Source organism: Mobula birostris, chromosome 22 (assembly GCF_030028105.1).
Source record: "Mobula birostris isolate sMobBir1 chromosome 22, sMobBir1.hap1, whole genome shotgun sequence".
Lineage (NCBI taxonomy): Eukaryota > Metazoa > Chordata > Chondrichthyes > Myliobatiformes > Myliobatidae > Mobula > Mobula birostris.
In genome coordinates this window covers 51,062,435-51,083,233 of record NC_092391.1, presented here as the reverse complement: position 1 = coordinate 51,083,233, position 20,799 = coordinate 51,062,435, and the positions used below count along the sequence as shown (strand labels likewise).

Below are 20,799 nucleotides of genomic sequence, written 5' to 3'. Positions count from 1 at the left end.
AGGGGTAGCCTGGGGCAATGGAAATGGGTATGGGGAAAAGGGGAGACAGAGGGCAGTGGTTATCAGAAATTAGAGAAATCAACAGCTTGTGCCATTAGGTTGGAGACCACTGAAATGGAGTAGGAGGTATTGTTGGTCTAGCCTGTGTCTGGCTGATACAGCGGAGGCTGTGGACAGATGTCTTGCTGTGCGAATGAGAAGAGGATTTAAAACGGCTGGCCACCAAGAGATCGCAGCTTGTACAATGGACAGAGCAAAGGAGCTTAACAAAGCGATCCCCCAATCTAAATCAAGTCTTAAGTCTCGTCTCTTTATTGACATTGATTTATTACTGTCTTATATACTGAGTTACAGTGAAAACCTGTTTTGCAAGCCTCCAGTATCAATCATTTCAAAACAAATGCAGTTTGAAGTCATACTAGATATAAGCAATTATAGAATGCAGAATATGGTGTTACAGTAATGGGGAAAGTGTAATGCAGGTAGAAAATAAGGTACAACGGACGAGACAAGTTAGATAGAGAAGATGTGTTCATTCTTAATGCACAAGACATCCATTCAATAGTCATATAACAGTGGGACAGAAGCTGTCCTTAAGCTTGGCGGTGTGTATCTTCTGCCCGATGGGATGGGAGAGGGCTTTGGTTCTGCTGGCTGCTCCACTGAGGCAGCAGGAAGAGTAGACAAAGTCCATGGAGATAGGGCTGGTTTCTATGATGTTCTGCGCTGTGTCCACAACTCTGCAGTTTCTAGCAGCCCTGGACAGAGCAGCTGCCGTACAAAGAGTAATGCATCCAGGTAGTTTGCTTTCTCAGGTGCAGCAACAAAAATCGGTAGGTGTCAAAGAGGACACGCCAAACTTCTTTAGCCTCCCGAGGAAGATCAGAATCATGTTCAATATCACCAGCATATGTTGTGAAATTTGTCAATCTTGTGGCAGCACTGTAATGCAATACATGATAATACAGGGAAAAAAACTATATGCATATCAATTAGTTCAATTAAGTAAGTAGTGAAAAAACAGAAATAACAAAGTAGTGAGGTTATGTTCCTGACTTCAATGTCCATTCAGAAATTGAATGGCAGAGGGAAAGTAGCTGTTCCTGCAGCAACAGTCAGAACAGGGATGTCCTGGGTGGTAGGGATCCCTAATGATGGACTCTGCCTTTCAGAGGCACTGCTCCTAGTTGATGTCTTGGATACTACAGAGGCTGGTACTCATAATGGAGCTAATTTTACAACTCTCACCAACTTGCTTTGATTCTGTGCAGTACCCCCCTCCCCCCATACCAGATGGTGATACAGCCTCACCATCTCACCTTGAAAGTTTCCATTTCAGATCTCATTTCAGTGAGCAAGAATCCTTAATGTGGTTTTCACAGCTCCAATCTGTCAACCCAATGCTGGCTGCCTCCCCTCCCCTCCATCCTACAGCATGCAAACACTTGTTATTTCCCCTTTGAAAGCTGTTAAACTTTGCTTCCACACCAACAACTACATCGCCTCTTTCAACACACTTCTTCACTCCTGAACATAATTAAATTCATTTCTGTCACCTAAGGTTCTTTGCCCCTCTCTCTCTCTCTACCTGCACTGTATAAAACGTACAAGTGCAGTTGTTCAATTACCCTGTAAGGTAACGTAATTGGGAGAAGTGTACATAACTCACAACTACCAACATTGAGATGGGGTTTCACTTTAAAAGACTGGTCTCTCGTGATGACGTTATTATGTAAAGAATTTTAGCACGCTTTTGTGTGTTAAAATGTGTTACAGGTTTCATTAAACATAAAACGTCTCACTTTGTTTTATTTGCAAAAACCTAGGTTCACATAGCCCTCACTAATGCACCCATGAATGACTATGGGGAGCTTGCTAAAATGGCTGATAGTCTACACTCAGCCAGGCAGCAGTGTATCATTCCTCCTCCTTTCTCTACCTCAGATTATTATCTGAATGGTGGCCGATTAGGAAAAGAGGAGGTGCAACGAGACCTGGTGTCATTATACACCAGTCATTGAAAGTGGGCATGCAGGTACAGCAGGCGGTGAAAAAGGCGAATGGTATGCTGGCATTTATAGCGAGAGGATTTGAGTACAGGAGCAGGGAGGTACTACTGCAGTTGTACAAGGCCTTGGTGAGACCACACCTGGAGTATTGTGTGCAGTTTTGGTCCCCTAATCTGAGGAAAGACATCCTTGCCATAGAGGGAGTACAAAGAAGGTTCACCAGATTGATTCTTGGGGTGGCAGGACTTTCATATGATGAAAGACTGGATGAACTAGGCTTATACTCATTGGAATTTAGAAGATTGAGGGGGATCTGATTGAAACGTATAAAATCCTAAAGGGATTGGACAGGCTAGATGCAGGAAGATTGTTCCCGATGTTGGGGAAGTCCAGAACGAGGGGTCACAGTTTGAGGATAAAGGGGAAGCCTTTTAGGACCGAGATTAGGAAAAACTTCTTCACACAGAGAGTGGTGAATCTGTGGAATTCTCTGCCACAGGAAACAGTTGAGGCCAGTTCATTGGCTATATTTAAGAGGGAGTTAGATATGGCCCTTGTGGCTAAAGGGATCAAGGGGTATGGAGGGAAGGCTAATGCAGGGTTCTGAGTTGGATGATCAGCCATGATCATACTGAATGGCGGTGCAGGCTCGAAGGGCCGAATGGCCTACTCCTGCACCTATTTTCTATGTTTCTTGAGGACGGCTGTGGCTGCAAAGCAAACAATGCCAGATCTGTGCTTTTACTACATTCGCTTTGGCACGAACACTAGGAAGTGCCAACTGCTTTGCAGCTTCAGCAGTGCCAACGCATCAGGACAGAGGTCTGTGAACATGGTGGGTCCCAGCTGCCAGGGACGTCTACTGTTCATTATGGACAGCCTTTCAGGGCTACACTTCCTGTGCGACACGAGTGCTCACGTGAGTGTCCTGCCAGAATCATCTATTGATGAGAAGGCAATGAGTGATGAAGCCTTGCTGGAAGCCGCCAACTGTGGCAGGATTCAGACTTATGGGACATGACAGATGACACTCTGCTTCAGTGGGTGACGTTACACATGGAACTTCATCCTGGCTAAAGCGTCTAGACCTCTGCTCAGTGCAGGTTTCTTGTATGCCCAAGGACTAGTAGCTGACCTTAAGAACTGCCCCCTTGTGGATGCCCAGGATTTTGGGTCGTTGCTCTCCCAGTAATTTTCCCACAACAACTCTGTCATACATATCCACTGCTGCACACGAGTTTACTCGGCTGCTAGGTGAATTCTCAGACCTCACCAAGCCCATATTCTCCACTACGGTCACAAAAATGGAGTTGAGCACCACATTTTGACAACTGGCCCACCAGTCCATGCCTGCATGCGTCGACTGGACACAGAAAAGCTGGCAACTGTGAAAGCTGAGTTTGCCAACATGAAAGACTTGGTATTGTACAGCAGTCAAATAACCCCTGGGCTACACCCCTCCATATGGTCCCCAAGTCATATGGTGGTTGCCACCTATGTAGTGATTACCAATGCCTTAATGAAGCCACCCCCCCCCCCTCGTAACCCGGCCCCACACATTCAAAACTTTTCGGCATGTTTAGCCAGAAAGTTAATTTTTTCCAAAGTTGATCTAGTTAGGAGCTACCATTAGGTGCCTGTGTGGGCAGAAGACATTCCCTAAAGCAGCTGTGATAACCCCATTTGGTCTTTTTGAGTTTTTGCATATGCCATTTGGACTGAAAAATGCAGCACAGTCTTTCCAACAGCTGATGGACTCTGTGTTAGAAGATGTAAGTTTTCTTTTTGTTTACCCGGATGACATACCTGTTGCTAGTCCGTCCAAATCCAAACACTCTACCGCACACTTTGAGTGCTTAAGTCAACACAGGTTGATTACTAACCTTGCTAAATGCCAGTTTGGGTTGTCAACCATTGACTTTCTCGACCATCTCATCTCCGCAGAAGGTGCAAAACTCTTCCCATCAAAAGTAGCTGCTATTATGGATTTCCCATCACCCTGCACCACTAAAAAACTACAGGAGTTTTTAGGCATGGTGAATTTCTATCAGTGCTTCATTCTGCGAGCTGCTGAACTTATGCTTCCCCTGCAGAGAACGCTTAAAGTCAATGTCCCTAATCAATTGCTTGAGTGGTAAGTAGGCATGACCAGAGCATTTGATGATACCCAACAAGCCCTTTCTAACATGACCCTACTGGCACACCCACTCCCCAGCACGTCCCTAGCCATTATGACTAACACTTCAGACTATGTGTTGGGTGCTGTGCATGAAGTTAGTTGGGAACATATGGCAGCTCCGTCCCCACAAAAGGAAGTACAGCACATTTGGCCATAAGCTTCTCGGTCTCTATCTGTCTGCCATTTTCATTTCCTTCTAGAGCAGCCTTTCTCAATGTTTTTGCCCCTGGAGGAACCCTTGAAATAATTTTCAGATCTCAGAGAACGCCTACATAAAAATAATTTTATCTGGAGCTCACAATACGTAGGCATGATCAGTAAGTTGTAGATATAATAATCCAAAAATAACCATCAATGCCCTTTTGAGTAAAGGATGAATTTTTAGTCAACCCTTCTTGGAAAAAAGAAAACAAGTAGTTAAGCTTAGTTAACATTACTTGAAATTACTCATTCCTTCTCTTTCATCAATTTTGAAAACTCAGAAGACAAACATAATAAATTTCTCAACTGTGAGTCAAACTTGAGGTAAGCACACACAGATTTCACCTTCAACTGAAACGAGCCGATTTCTATCCTTGCTCTTGATGCTTGTTAAACAAGAAAAAGCTTGCTCACACATGTAAGAAGTTGAAAACTGCACCAAAATGTTCATTGCTTCCCTATGAATGGCAGGATACTCCTCTTTCACAGAAATCCAGAACTTGTCCAGGTGCAGTTCAGTAATTCTCATCTTGAGTGAATGATCAGAGAGCAGCTCACAAAGTTCTCCTCTTCTCTCGAAGTCAAGTTCTCAGGCTGAGCAGAAGATTCAGAGAAAGGGTCCCTCACCCAGTCATACACTTGTGTTGAAAGGGAGGAAAAATACTGTTCAATTTTGTCCTGCAGTTCTTCCAGGTGGTTTTCAATAAGACTCGATACTTTCTGATATCCATCAAACCCAAGAAGCAGTGGAAACATTTCAAGGTTTCCTTTTGTAGCATGATTTTTCAAAAGGTTCAGTTTCCTTTGAAATCCAAGTATCTTGTCACTTGAAGTCAAAACATTTTCTCCAGGGCCTTGCAGAGACTTGTTCAACTGGTTCATGTGATGAAAAATGTTTGTTAAGTAGGCTAGTTTCTGCAGCCATTCTTCATCTTCAAAGCACTTAGCAAAATCTGGCCTATTATTTTCTTGATAGTACTCCTACAATTCACCTTCAGCTCAAACACCCTGTTGAGAACTCTTCCTCTGCTAAGCCACTGGATTTCTGTATGTAGCAGAAGACTGGTGTGCTGTTTGTCTAGGTTTTCATAGTTGTTTTTTTAAAACATTCTCAAGAGCACTGGTCTTAAAGTAAGAAAATAACTTGCTTCCTGGGTCCTCTTACTGACTGTGACTTTATTTTCAAAAGCTTTAATCTGTTTGTTTTGAGATTCCAATAGCCATTTGAAATAATCAGCACTTTTACATGTCATATGACTGTGATTTGTAGTTAAGTGTTATTTTCAATTTTGCTGCAGCCATTGCTACTTTTGTCAGTTTGCCACAGACAAGGCACAATGGAATAGGACAAGTTGGATCACCGGTCTATATAAAATCCATTGAAAAGTGGCTTTCATTGTAAAGATATGGTACCAGTTGATTACTTTAGTCCCACCCACTGCTTTCATCTCCAGGTCCCAGAAGAGGCTGGTGGACTACTTCAGGGGCAACAGGAGGCATTGGGTCTCTGCTTTGGTCCTGAGTCTTCAGATCACGTGGTGGGGGTGGGGCAGTCAGTCATGGTGTGTGTGTGCGCACCCAGCTGACGGCTCTCTACCTCAGGACCCTGCAGAGATACCTGTACAGAGACCACCCTCCAAGATGGCATGTGTTGGCAATGCACTTTCTCTGCCGGGGACACTGCCTGCAGGAGGGAACACGGCTTCCAGTGGACAGCATCAGTTGCACAGCTTTGAGGGAATTGCCTCACTTTTTCCAGGAGGTGTTGAGGGTATGAAGTCTAGTCTCATCCAGACAGGGTTCTCCTGTGCCCGTGGGGGATCGGTGCTCTAGCTGCGAGGGGGACTGGTACCCATCCTATCATGGTGGGTGTCAAGGGGCTCGGGGAAGTGGAGGGGTCCCAGCTGCACCACCACCCGATAGGCCAGAGGTACTCTTCGGACCCAGGCCTCGGGATACCACACGGGAGAGGGCCATGCACAACATGAGCCATCTCACTGGGATGCCCACCATGCCCTTCAGTGACACTTGTGACGAGAATACACATAAATTAAGATGTTTGCTGGCCTGGGTTAGCATCAGTGGCACCAGCAGTTGGTCTGCCACCTGTCCTCAGGGGAGGGAGAGATAAGGAACAATGAAGCAGCATCTGAAGATGTGTAATGAAGGGACGGGAGAGAGAGAGCTGTCTGGAGCGGCTCCCCCTTTGAACCCTGAACTGTTTGAAGTGATGGACAGGCGATACCCCAGCAGGGGGATAAAAAGGGACAGGTTCGCTAAGGCAGACACACACGACACTCAAGGTAACGAGACCCTGGAAGCGGTGCGCCTCTCACAAGTCGGTAGGAAGTACCGAGCCACAAATGCACAGGGTGGAAAGGTACGATCAGCGGGAACCCGGTGTGTGTCCGCCCTTGCTTGGGTGCCGGGTTCACTGCAGAGGATCGACCGCAACTGGAGGAGGGGTCACGGTCGGTGACCTCAGGTGACATCACAAAGGACTCGCCCGAAAGCTGCTTGTGAGCAATATCGCCGGTCTGTGAGTAGAAGCCGTTTCTGAATGATCAGTCGTTCCCATTCTCTCTCTCCCTCCCCCCACGTTGTCCATCGCCATGGCAACGATTACTGCGAACTGAACTAAATTGGACTGAACTTTGTGTCACTTTGAAATTGGTCATTTACCCCTAGACAACAACAGAGCTTGATTGATGCTGTTATCTTAATTCTGTGCACATGTGTTTATCATTGCTGAACTGTTGCATTTATTATCCTTTCGATTACTGTGTTGCTTGTTTCTTTAATAAAACTTTTTAGTTCTAGTAATCCAGACTCCAACTGAGTGATCCATTTCTGCTGGTTTGGCAACCCAGTTACGGGGTACGTAACACACGCCAAAGCTTTTCTTGTATAGGCTGCTCTTGCACACCTTTCACTTCCTTGCCTCCGTCTGCCAACCAGATTCGCCGTAGTGGTCTATTTTACCATCTGACAGCAGAGGAGGTCCCCAGTGGAAATCTCTTTATGCAGAGGTCCTTCCCCTGTACATTGGAGACCTGGGGTGGAAGGTGTTGCATAGAACAGTATCGTGCAACAGGTCTTTAAGCAGGTTTTACCATAACTTACTGACACCCTGTCCACCTGCCAATTCTGTGTCTGGGAGGGGTCAGCGTATCACGCTTATATGGAGTGTGAAAGGTTGCAGCCCCTGAAGGGGCTCCTGCCTAGGTTCTGGTTTCACTTCCATTATACGGGCACCCAGTGCGAAAGGGGGTGGGTCCGAGAAGGATCTACTGGTGGGCTTGCTCCTGGGCCCGGCTAAGATGGCCAATCACAGGTCTAGGCAGTGGGAAGTCGAGGGGTCTGCCAGGGTTGACAGCCTGCCCAGCTGTCCTTGGAGAGGGAGCATGTGTACATAATGGATGTATTTCTTCATCATTAACCTTATCAGAATTGTCCGTAGGCCTAGGCCTAGAACCCTCCTCTTCAAAATTCGCCACACTGGTTCGTCTTTAGAATAAAAATTTCCCTCCAATTTTCTACGACTCCCTTAGTTTGTTCGCTCCCATAAGTCAGTCGGCAGCTCATCAGCGGAAGTTAGAGGAGGTAACTTGGGTGGGAGAGGCCGACATTACAGCCCTAGTTGGGCGAGTCCATTCAGTGGTCAGAAAATGCACTTCAAGCTCACCAGCCTACCGTCCTCCCCTCCGTGCAAGTGCTCACCATCAGCCTACTGTCCTCCCCTCCGTGACATACAGCAGTCACCAATTATCCACAGCCTCCTCTATCTTACGTTAAAAACTGAGAATGGACTCAAGAAAGTAAACACGGTCCTATTGCACACTGCCACACTGGGCTGAGAGACGTCTAATGAGATTGCTAAAAGGGCTGCTCAGTCATTACCCACCACTGTGAGTGCAAGCATCGCGCAAGGTTCAAAAAACAATGTTTTTTTAAAAAATCACAATCTCTCATGGAGCCCCCAGCAACCGTTCACAGAAGCCCAGTTGAGAAACCCTATTCTAGAGGGTCACCATTTTGCAGCGTTCGTTGACCACAAACCCATGCATGCGACGGCCAAAATTTATCAGACCCTTGGTCTGAAGGGCAGCGACACCAACTGGCCTACATATTGGAGTTCACAATGGATATACCACATAGCAAGGGGTAAAACAGTGCTGTAGCTGAATCCCTCTCAAGACCAGCTGTTGAGGCGTACACATAAGGGTTGACTATACGGGCATGGCAGCCGACCAAGTTACTGACCCAGAGGTCCAGGCTTACCGAACAGCAGTCACAGGCCTGTGGTTGGTTAACATTTAGTCTGGGGAAGCTGGGGTTTCTCTCCTGTGTGATGTCTCAACCAGTCACCCTCACCCCATCACGCCCACAAATCGGAGAGTGACTGTTTTTGACTCCATACATGGCCTCTCGCATCCCGGCCACACCTTCCTACCATGGTGGACCGTACCACCAGGTGGCCAGAGGTCGTCCCTCTAGCATGGACGACGGCCACAGACGTGGCTCAGGCATTCATCAGGACCTAGGTTGCTCGGTTTGGCACCCCACCTAATATTTCCTCTGACCATGGTCCCCAATTCATTCAGACTTCTGGGCTGTGATGGCCCAGAACCTTGGTATTAAGTTACATCACATCACTCAGAGTCCAATGGCTTATGCAGCTGTTTCACCACTCCTTAAACGCTGCTCTGAGGGCTCCCCTGATGGACGAATATTGGCATGATCGTCTCCCGTGAGTTCTGCTGGGGCTCAGAACTGCTCCAAGGGGACCTACAGTCATCCGTGACAGAGTTGGCATATGGGCAGCTGTTAACGAGTGCCTGGTGATTTTATTCCTGACACCACAACCACCTGATCTGCCTCTCATCAGTATTCCACCCTGCTCAGTAAATTCAATTCCTTTTTACCTGCTCCTACCTCCCATCAGGGCGTACAGCACTCTTGGGTTCCTGTTGACTTACATTCCATCTTACTTGTTTTCGTTCTCCATGATGCTCACCAACATCCCCTTAGGCCCCCTTACGATGGCCCATCTGTTTTCGAACTGGGAGAAGACTTTATCATAGATAAGCAGGCACTCCAAGATTTGGAGGATTCTGCTACCAAGCCCCTGGCATCACCACATGACCATGAGCGTGTCAACACACCTCTGGACAAGCTGGCAGTACCTGCTGTTCCTCCACCCTCGGAATACAGCACCCGAGACAGGAGGCATATCCAAGCTCCAGACAGACTCACAATGCCGGTTTTAGTGAATTCTGGGGGGGGTGGGGGCGCAAGAGGAACTGTGAGGGTAATTTAACTGGGACAAGTGTACATAATTCACAACCGCCAACAAAGAGTTGGGGTTTCACTTTCAGAGGCTGGTCTGACATGATGACATTACATAAAGAGCTTTAGCACACGTTTGTGTAGGTTTGGGAGTTCATTAGACAAAACACCACTTTGTTTTATTTGTGAAACCTACAACCCCAAGCTTCTCAGCCTTATTCAATATCCTTTAAAATGATTTATGTCACCCGAATCCTAATACTTTAGTTCAGATTTTCAATCCTACAATCCACTTTGTTTCGGTGATTTCAACCAACTTTCCTTCATACCTTGGCTTTACCGCACTGTGATCATGGTTGTCGGTGTGAAGATGTGTACTGTCAGCCAACTCAACTTGTCCAAACACCTGTTCATTTACTGTTCCCATTGCTCTGCAGGCTCGATTGCCAGTATCAGGTGCTTGACTTGAGTACTGCTGATGTTTATGACTATGCCTAATTCTGTAAGGTAATCTATCAGACACAATTGGAGAACCAACTTATAACCAGCTATCCTGGGACTCAAATTTCAGTAACCTTGTCTGGCAGATGGAAATTCATGAACCATTCCTGTGTGATGACCAGGAGGTGGCATCTACTGCCCCCTGCTGGTCACTACACATGCAGCTGCGGTATAAAACAGGCAGCACGTCAGCCCCTTTAACCCTCTCAGTCACTCGCTGCATGCCTCAACATCAACCTTCCCATACAATCCACTTACCTTCTCATTCCCCCAACGTGCAGAAATTCATTCATCCCCATTTGAAATACATTACTGTCACAGTCTTCACAAGCCAATGGAGTAGAGATGTAACGATTCACTGCATCAATGCCCTACACCTGGTTCTAGACCCCTGCATTCAGCCTGTCAAGCTCTGTAAGAACGGTGCAAGTTTCAAAGATTTACTCTGATAGTCCAGTCTATGCAACGTTTCCTGGTACAAGATTCACCACCTGTTGATCTTTACTCCACATTCTACAGCAAGAATATATTTCCATAGACATACACTGTTGCCCTACTTCACCCTATATAATTGTAAAAGACATTTATTCTTGTTTTCAAATCTAACTGCATCCTGCTTATTAATATTTGTCAACTCATGCACAAGGTAATCAGGCTCCTTTGAATATCAACATTGCAGTCTATCGATATTTAAAGACCTCAGCATTCCTGCTATTCTCACAGCATACCAAGCTTTATGCCCTGTCGCTGTTCTTTCAAAGACACCAGTCACATTCCCACTGAGATTTGTGCAATCAGATGTTGAAAACCCTCATTTGTTCCCTCAGCCATACTATTGATTCAGGCTCTGTAACCGTCAACGATCTACCTCAATACATAATGACATGAGCAAATCCACCATACAGCTGGCTTCATTCAGACCACTGCTGGACATGCTGGCAGGCCTTTGATCTTATAACCAATGGCCAATCCTTTCACGATTTCCCTTCATTCCCGGTTAATTGATCGTTCACTGTAATGGGATTACATCACAACGTTTGGCAAGAGATTTCTTTGCCACCCTGGTCCTCTGCTGCTTCTTGCAGCAACCCACAGAGAGGCCCTCTCTGGTCTGTTAATGATACAGATCCTGAACTATTTCTATGTAACACTAACCTATCCCTGTGGAAGGACCCGGATCACTGCTCTGTGCCAGAACAACTGCCCATTTATTCAAGCATGGCACCAATATGAGATGGGGACATTCACAGTAACCGAGGAATGTTCAACTCTTTGGGTAATGCGTCCTGTCTAATGTTCATCTAGTTAGCCCTGGTGTTCTGATACATTAGATAGGCCCCCAAACTCAATAATAGACTCTGAAAATTGCAATTACTCCGTAATGCAATGGGCATTAGTTCAAAACACTAACAATGGAGGTTTTCGGGACAACTCCAAAGGAGGGTGCAAGATCTTCCCCTCTCCCAGATTTCTGAATGGCCACGTTGGAACACTTCCTTGTTACTCCGTTCACACCATTTATTTTAATTTGTGGTAATGTTCTGTGACTTGCTGACACAGATTTCACTACAGAGTCTGTGATAATGACCGTGATTCTGATCGGGAAAACAATGCCAAAGAAAAGCATATGGAGGTGTAAGCCCAGTACGACACCTGATCAGGCCAAAGGAAGCATAAAACCATGGAGAAAACACTGGTCATGAATTGGCATCAAGACTTTCCAATCCACACCAAAGGAACATTTGGGAACAACAAATCCCCCCTTCCAGAAGCACCACTAATTTCTGAGACCTCCAGACATGGATTCCGCAGCATCACACCCAGCCACTTCAACAGCCTGTTTCTCGGACAGTGGTAGAAAAGTTGGCGCTGTCCGCTTGGGAGTCTTCACGTTCTCCCTGAAACAGTGGGGGCTCCCCTCTGGTGCTGGTTTCCTCCCACATCACAAAGATTGGTAGGTTAACTTTCTCTGTGTGGCAGAAGTGAAGCCATGGAGGCAACAGGAAAAGGGATTTTAAAAACGCAAACACTAGGAAATCTGTAGATGCTGGAATTTCAAGCAACACACACTGGTGAACGCAGCAGGCCAGGCAGCATCTCTAGGAAGAGGTACAGGTGACGTTTCAGGCCGAGACCTTCCGTCAGGACTAACTGAAGGAAGAGTGAGTAAGAGATTTGAAAGTGGGAGGGGGAGGGGGAGATCCAAAATGATAGGAAAAGACGGGAGGGGGAGGGATGGAGCCAAGAGCTGGACAGGTGATTGGCAAAAGGGATATGAGAGGATCATGGGACAGGAGGCCCAGGGAGAAAAGGGGGAGGGGGGAAAGCCAAGAGGATGGGCAAGGGGTCTAGTGAGAGGGACAGAGGGAAAGAATGTGTGTATATAAATAACCGATGGGGTATGAGGGGGAGGTGGGGCATTAGTGGAAGTTTGAGAAGTCAATGTTCATGCCATCAGGTTGGAGGCTACCCAGACGGAATATAAGATGTTGTTCCTCCAACCTGAATGTGGCTTCATCTTGACAGTAGAGGAGGCCGTGGATAGACATGTCAGAATGGGAATGGGATGTGGAATTAAAATGTGTGGCCACTGGGAGATCACTAGGAAATGGGATTACTTGGTGCCTGATGTTAGTTTGGACTGTCAGATATTTACATGTTGCATGATTTTAACTGAGTAACCAACCCATTGGGAGATAAGGCCAAGACCCCAAGCAAGCTTATGTACGCAAGCTGGCAAGTGGTAAATGGAAAGCTACCTGTTGTGCTGTGAATGTCGAATGCAAGGCTCGTCCTCTTCACTTCAGTAAACAAGCCGATGACTTGAGCTTGCTCTCCAAATCACGGACTTATGCAGAACCTATGTACTGCCGTCAGCGATCGAGTCTGAGACGTCCTTGGTTCAGGAAGGGACTGGTAGGTTCACTCCACTCCAGCAGGAAACTTACTCCAAGGGTAAGGTAGGAACCAGAACAACACAGCCAGGTTACAGCTACTGGCTTCCTCTATCAGCAGTGACTTCTGCCTGCCCACTGTGTCTCTGTAAAATCCTGCTGATCCATAGTGGGATAACCCAACTGACATCAGCGCCCTTCCCCAGGGCTACACCCTGAGAGGTCAGCTCCCAATTACACTCACCCAGATCCTGTGAGCACGCCATGTATGTATGCCTGACACTGGACTCCCAAAAACATCCAAGCAGCACACACAAAATGCTATTACTCACTGTGAAACTGGAAGAGATGAGTGGGTGAACATTACACAAGGATCATTTTAAGAAAATATGCAGCATCCCACCAACAGCAGCAGCTCCCAGATCTACGACAAGTCTGACTGGAGGAGTGTTCAGAATGGGACAAGGGCTTTGTAATTCCGGAGCACACTGAGGCCAAGTGCACCATCCCTGAAATCTCCCTCTTGCTGCACCACTGCAGAGGGAGACTCGGAACTTCCTACCACAGCCTCATCTCAAAACTGGATAACTTGACCTAAAATTTCTGTCAGCAGGATGACAACTTTTGTAGAGTACGTCAGTCATGTCAAAGAAATAAATACCAAAGAAAAAGTTACAAAGAGTTTTTATTAACCAATTTCTTCAATTCATCTCCCCTACCCAACAAAAATAAGCAAGAATACAGTCCTCTGATTGGACTGCCGGTGGCAAGAGCTCAAGCACAGAATAGCTGCCAAGCCAAGCGAGGCCAATCTAAAACAGCGTCAGTCTCCACCCAGTGTCACTGGAACTTTGCTCAAACAAAGGTGATCTTAGTTCGGGCTTGATTCACTTGCCAAATATTGAGTTCCTCGTATTCCTCCAGTGCAGCTTCTACCTGTGCCGGTGTGAATCCCTTCGAGATGCACCTTTGCTCTGCCTCAGAGTACTTAACAGTACGCACTGTGGTATCTGCAACCATCTCCCGAATCATGGCAAAGATTACATCTGCTGGCCGCTGGGCTCTGAAACCACACAATCTGTGTCAATCACATTGGACAAGGAACAAGGAACAATGCAAAAAGCAGGCTCAGACAAGGGTCAACCCGACCAACACCCATGAACCTCCCTTATATCTGAGTATCCAGAAAGAGCAGGGAGCACATGCTGGGGCACAGAGCCAATTTACCCCTCATGAGGAAATCATGAGGAACACATACAGGATAAAAACACACTTCCTAGGAAGCGTGGAAAAAAAAGGGCACAAGTTTAATCACAAACAAGAGAAAATCATCAGATGCAGGAAATCCAAGCAGCGCACACAAAATGCTGGAAGAACTCAGTTGGCCAGGTAGTCCTGATGATGGGTCTTGGCCAGAAACATCGACTGTTTACTCTTTTCCATAGATATTGCCTGGCCTGCTGAGTTCCTCCAGCATTCTGTGTGTGGAGCACAGGTCTAAGATGAGAGGTGAGAGATTTAAGGAGGACATCGAGGCAGCTTCTTCACAGAAAGGATGGTGCTTATGTAAGGGGGTTTCGTCTTTTATGTTACTGCAGAGGCTAATTAAAATGGCATCTTTGTTATGTTAAATGCTGAGAAAGTCCTTCCCGCTAGCGGTTTGTTTTGTATTATCTATTGATATGAGGACGAATGAACCAACTGGGATAGTTGTTATGTCTTCGGAGATACTGTACGCACGGGGTTTTGGGGCAGAAGGTGGGAGAGAGGGACAGAGAATGGACCAGGTGCTGTGAGGTCCGCTAACGGGGTGGGACCCCGAGCAGGGCGTTCAGCGAGGAGGGGAGATGGGGAGGACGGCGGACGTGCGGAAAGGCTCCGGTCGATCACTTCCGGTGGTCCCGAGCCGTGAGCCGACAGGATCTGGGTGGTCATCAGGAATTGATTGAGCTCCAACTTTTTGTGCACGAAGAGATTGAACTTTGATAAGTGTGGCGCCTTTGATTTTCCTTTTATATTTTATTCTTTATTAATTATATAGTTCCAGTAATATCTACAAACTGTAAATCATTTAATCGTATCTGGTGTATTGTCTGTTATTTGGGCGGGGTGGGGTACATCACACAGCATCCACACAAACTATTACCCAGTTCGGTGGGGCCGAGGGCTGTTTCCCTAGACGACAGCGAGCCGAGCAACCCTGAGGTTGGCCAGGGGAGCTACACTTATTTAGAATGAGCTGCCAGAAATAATGGTTGAGGCAGGCACTTTAGCAATGTTTACCAACCATCTAGGTAAATACAGGGATAGGTTAAGAGGGCTATGGGCCAAACATGAGCACTAGGCTAAGTCAGCAGGGATGAGTTGGGCTAAAGGACCATGCTAAAAGAATCTATGACTCAAGAATCAGACTGGGCCTGGGCACACACACAAAATGCTGGAGAAACTCAGGTCAGTCAGCACCTATGGTTTATTCCCTTCCATAAATGCTGCCTGACCTGCCAAGTTCCTCCAGCATTTTGTGTGAGTTGTTCAAGATTTCCAGCATCTCCAGAACCTCTTGTGACGATATGTGCCCAACCCCATAGTCACCCAATCTTGGGGCTGAATACTTTAAAAAAAATTATACACACATGCAAGAGCTGATCCCAAAAATATGGAACCAGATGAGGAGCCCACAGAACAAGATAAACACAAGGGCTGGTGGGAGCAGAAGGCAGGAAGAGATCACGAGCAGAGACTCAATGACAGGTGCAATTCTCACCTAGTGGCTTGATCACGGTCTCCAAGTAGAGAGTCCTTGGACATCTCCATCAGCCTCATCGCTTCGTTCACATCTTCCTTCTCCACACTGTCAACCATGCGAAGCCGAGCCTTTGAAGACAGGAACACCATCAGCACCAGATCACAAGAGAGCAAGAGCTTGGAACCAGGGGAGATTCAGGAGTGAAAGGTGATCAGGAACAGGCAGGAGGAGGACTGCAAAGACAGAGCAGCTCAGGAGAAGGCACTAGAGGAGAGAAGTGGAAGGAGCTGCATCAGGAGAGGGTAATTGAGCCCCACAGTGGCCATACAAGTAAACCCTCTTCCCGCCTGCAGAGATCTCGTCCTCCAGTTCCAGCTCTCCATGTTCTGGGCATGAATCCATGGAATGTTTCGTCATGCAGAAGAGGGAAAGTAAGAGAGCCCACGAGTTCTGTATTAACAGGATAATCCCAACCAGCTGATTGTTTTGCCAGGCACTATAGTGCATCGTCTCAGAGATCTCAAGCAAATCCTCTTTGATCAACATTATGCCACACATTCAACCATCTCTAAACAGCAGTAGCCACAAAACAGCAGTCCAGTAATCCCTCTGAAATGGCAGCACTGATAGAGTGGGATCCACATGCTTCCTACAAATAGGACCATGGCAATCTAGCCACAAGCTCTGGAGTGCCTGTTGTGGTACTAGAATAAACCTCCAGGGGCTCGCTGCAGTCTCACGCCAGCACTGTCAGACAGAGACAAGTGCAATGCCCCTGGGATACCCAGCAATTGCCCAAGTCTCCACCTCCCAACACTGACCACTCTGAAAGATGGGCTGCAGGACAACAGGCTGGGGTGGGAGCTCAGGCCAAAGACCAGGTAATTCTCACATTTAGCAGAACTACCTATGTTCAGCTCGTGGTCCTACTTTGACAAAGCACACTCCCCAGTGCTTAAATAGCACACAAACTCAGCCTGGGAAATCTAGGCTAGCCAACAATAATCATAAGACCATAAAACATAGAATCCCCTCTCTCATTTGATCATGGCTAATTTATTTTACCTCTGAACATTCACTTGCCTTCTCCCTGTCAACTTTAACACCCTTACTAATCAAGAAACGATCAGCTTTAAATATACCCAATGACTTGACCTCCACAGCAGTCTGTGCCAATGAATGCCAGATTCACCATCCTCAAGCTAAAGAAATTTGTCTTCATCTCTGTTCTAAAGGAACATCCTTCTATTCTGAGGCTGTGCTCTCTGGTCCTCGACTCTCCCACTATGGAAATCATCCTTTCCATGTCGACTCGGAATATCCAGGCTTTTCAATACTTGGCAAGTTTTCAGTGAGATTCCCCCCCCACCCTCATTCTTCTAAACTCCAGTGAGTACAGACCCAAATCCATCAAATACTCCTCATTCATTAAACCTTTAATTCCTAGGATCATACTTATAAAACTCCTAGGAACATTCTTGAAAACCTCTCCAATCCCAATACATCCGTCCTTACATATGGGACCCAAAACTGCTCACAATACTCCAAATGTGGGGTACGACCAGCACCTCATAAAGGCTCAGCATTATATTCTTGCTTTTATATTCTAATGCTCTCAAAATGAATGCTAACACTGCATTTGCCTGCCTCACTAGTAACTCAATCTAATCTTCAGGGAATCCTAGAAACAAATTCTAACAGATTTGGCAGGCAAGTTTGCAATAATCAGTATCTGTAACTGATAAGCCAATTCTATATAAAAAGGAGCAGTTTTCTGTTCAGGTTTCAGAACAGTGTGGGTGGTCGGGGTCCGTGCTGTACTCCTCGTGCACGTAAAATAAAAAAAGAATGTTTGAGTCATAAGAGTGTGTATGTTCTGGGCCCACTTATTTTATTTTGTTTTATTATCGGCAATGAGTTACTTCAATAGGCCAAAGCGCTTGCTTCTGCGCTGTATCTCCATGAACAGAAGTGTTTACAGATCCAAAGGCAGTTTCCTCATCCGTGATGAGGACAGTTTGGTGGTAGTGCTCGGGGGCACATGAGAAAGGGTGAATGACAGAGCACAGCACATATGGCAAGCCCAGCTGTACCCGGTGCTGCCCCACATCCTCCCCCCAGTTCCTGCACTAACCATCCAGCCAATTCACTCAGTGCTGTTGCACAGGAAGAGATCACTGAAATGGGAAAGAGCTCAGTGAGATAAGTGGATGATGTGACCTAAACCCATGTCCGTACGTCTTCAGATCCCACTTAAGATCAACCAGTGCCAAGTCAGAGCAGTCCTGCAACTCCCTCCCAATGCCATAACGTGCAAGGTTACAACGTGGAAGCAAGAGGCAAGGTGAAGCAGAGAAGGATTCTATTCCTGGATAATAAATAGCCACAGAACCAGCCAGAGCCACTATCAGTTTTGCATGAGTTTGCACAGCAGGACAGACAGTGCAATACTGCAAAGCACACTGTAGCCCCATGCGAAGCCACAAGACACTTTGCAGCAAATCCAGGGCAGATGTGCCACGCCCAGGAATAGCAATTGCCACAATAGCCACATAGAAGGCACGAGGAATTGACTACAACCGCTTCTGGTAACCCAGCCTGTGATGGGATAGCAACTGAGTAGTTGGGTCAAAATAAAAATAAAGGGTAAAATAATAGTAATGCGATGGTATACACCCAGCATACCTACAGCTCAGCTTAAACCAACTCCTCCTCCATGCACCTGCCTCTGCACCCATGAAGCGTGCCAGTACAAGCCGCTGCCCACCAGGGCTACAACGTAGCCCTTTGATGCCTCTTTGGACCAAGTGCACGGAGCACAGTTGGTCCCAGGATCTCCACCTCCAATCACACATGGACCTAGGTCCAAGCCCTTTCCAGCTCTACTGTGGAAGTGAACTACTCGGCCCCTCGTGAAGAATCATGGCACAGTTGACCCCAACAATCCCTGTCAATGGGGAGATGTCCAGCAGACAAGTTTCACAGTGCCTCACTGCACACCAGTCAGTTTCCAACTTAACCGTTGCCATCGTCCTTTGGTTTTCATCCAGACTGGGCAATTACGGCTGTGTGCCTTGTACATGCCGCCAGGAGGGTTGCTCTAGCGTGTTGCCCTTGCCCCTGGAGTTCTGGAAGTGCTTATACTGCAGTAGATTTGAGCAGTACTACCTGCACTAACAGCACTTTGGAACTCCAGGAAGCAAACCCTACAGTACCATCAGCCCTCCCACCAGAAAGAACCATTTGTAATTTTGTGATCACGAGGTGGGTACAGCACGTGAGTATGGCTCAAAGTGCCCGAAGAGACGCAATCATCACCCACCAGTCAGCATGCAAGCTCAGGCCACTCCAGATGCCCTTTCCCTATCCCCCCCCTCAGCAGCAGAAGCTATCAATCACGTGCACTCAGCAAGACACAATGTCATGTACACAGCAACACAAACAATGGGAAAGCACACCATCAGAAAGATGGACATCCAGAAATCCACCTCAGAAGCTGCAACAGAACCACAGCGGTCACACCCACTAGTAGATAGTTACACAGGCAGAGTGCTGAGGGTCAGAAGCTGGCTGCAGGTTACCATGCCAGAAACTGCAACACCACCAGCCACAGACCTGTCGTACCTGGGCTCTGCCACAAAGTTCTGTAGCTAGTGAGTGAAATGTTGACAACAGCTCAGGAGGCTGCAAACCATCGTCCAGGAGAAGCTCAGGAGCAGGGCTGGTGAATTGCCGAGGCGGAGACAGGAAAACAAACAAAACCACTGAAAGCAGGCAGCCAAGCGATTGCCACCCGTGCAGGAATTGGCTGCGTGGTGCTACAAATGCCCACAGTGCAGTAGGTACTGCCTTACTATCTGCACTGTCAGCACTTTAGCACTGGCACAGCCCACAGAGGTGGCTGTCCAGTCTTCCAACCTCTTGGATCATATCAGCCACAGAGCCAGGACTCAACTAACAGTGACAGTCCAAGTACAGTGTCTGGTTTTCGGAACTAACACTGGTACGGGCAGTCTGGGTCCATGATAACCACTGATGTTTATACACCCAAGTGCCCTGCCCTTATCTTTAGTGTGAAACTTTCTTATTCTCGATTTGGTTCCTGTTAACTCCTTCAGTACCTTTAAAGAGACCCTGTCGACCCGTGCTGTAACATATACTGTTATAAATAAAGATCTGATTATGAACATGGGACATATGTTCATAAGTTTGCAACTGACTTGGAAAAAAAATTGATGTTCTTGACAGAATATTCATAGACTATGGTGTAGCACTGTAAGTAAGCTGGGTAAAAACGGGGCAGATAGATTAATCCTGATAAGTACGAGCTGCTGCACTGTGGGAGGACTCTGCGAAAGGTTGAATAGGTTAGGACTTTATTACTTCAAACTTAGAAGATTGAGGGGAAGTTTGTGTTCAGTTCTGATCTCCTACCTACAGGAAAGATATTAAGAAGATCAAAAGACTTGGGGACCTGAACTATAGGGAAACGTTGAACATGTTAGGAATTTCATTCCCTGAAGCACAGGAGAATGAGAGATTTAATGGAGGTATACAGTACTATGAAGGGTGTAGATAAGGTAAATGTAAGCAGTTTTCTACAACTCTATAGTATCAATATTAATTCCATTTACCAGTGTTTGGCATGCAGCTTTCGGTTCCTTGATTTCAGGCATTCACCCAGATACTACCTAATTGCTCATAGAACACTACATCACAGGAACAGGCCATTCGGCCCACCTAGTTCTTGCTGAGACATTAGTCCCATCGCCCTGCATCCAGACCATTGCTCTACAAATCCATGTACCTATCCAATTTGCTCTTACAATATTGAGATCAACCCTACATTTGACATATGCCGGCAGCTCATTCCACACTCTCACCACCCACTGAGTGAAGTTTCCCCTCATCTTCCCTTTAAGCATTTCACCTTTCAGCTTTAATACATGACCTCTAGTTGCAGTATCAACCAACCTCACT

At 46.7% G+C, this 20,799-nt stretch overlaps 1 protein-coding gene across 1 annotated transcript in view; it reads right to left on the bottom strand.

Annotated features, from left to right (window-relative positions):
- Positions 1 to 13,740: 13,740 nt before the first annotated feature.
- The window catches only part of mcm7 (minichromosome maintenance complex component 7), a 35,046-nt gene continuing 27,987 nt past the window's right edge, over positions 13,741 to 20,799 (bottom strand). Inside the window, exons 15-16 of the mRNA XM_072240719.1 lie at positions 15,838 to 15,947; positions 13,741 to 14,136 (exon numbers count right to left, since the gene is read on the bottom strand). Of these exons, the coding sequence (XP_072096820.1) occupies positions 13,929 to 14,136; positions 15,838 to 15,947 (318 nt within the window). The 3' untranslated portion in view covers positions 13,741 to 13,928. The remainder of the gene's footprint in view (positions 14,137 to 15,837; positions 15,948 to 20,799) is intronic.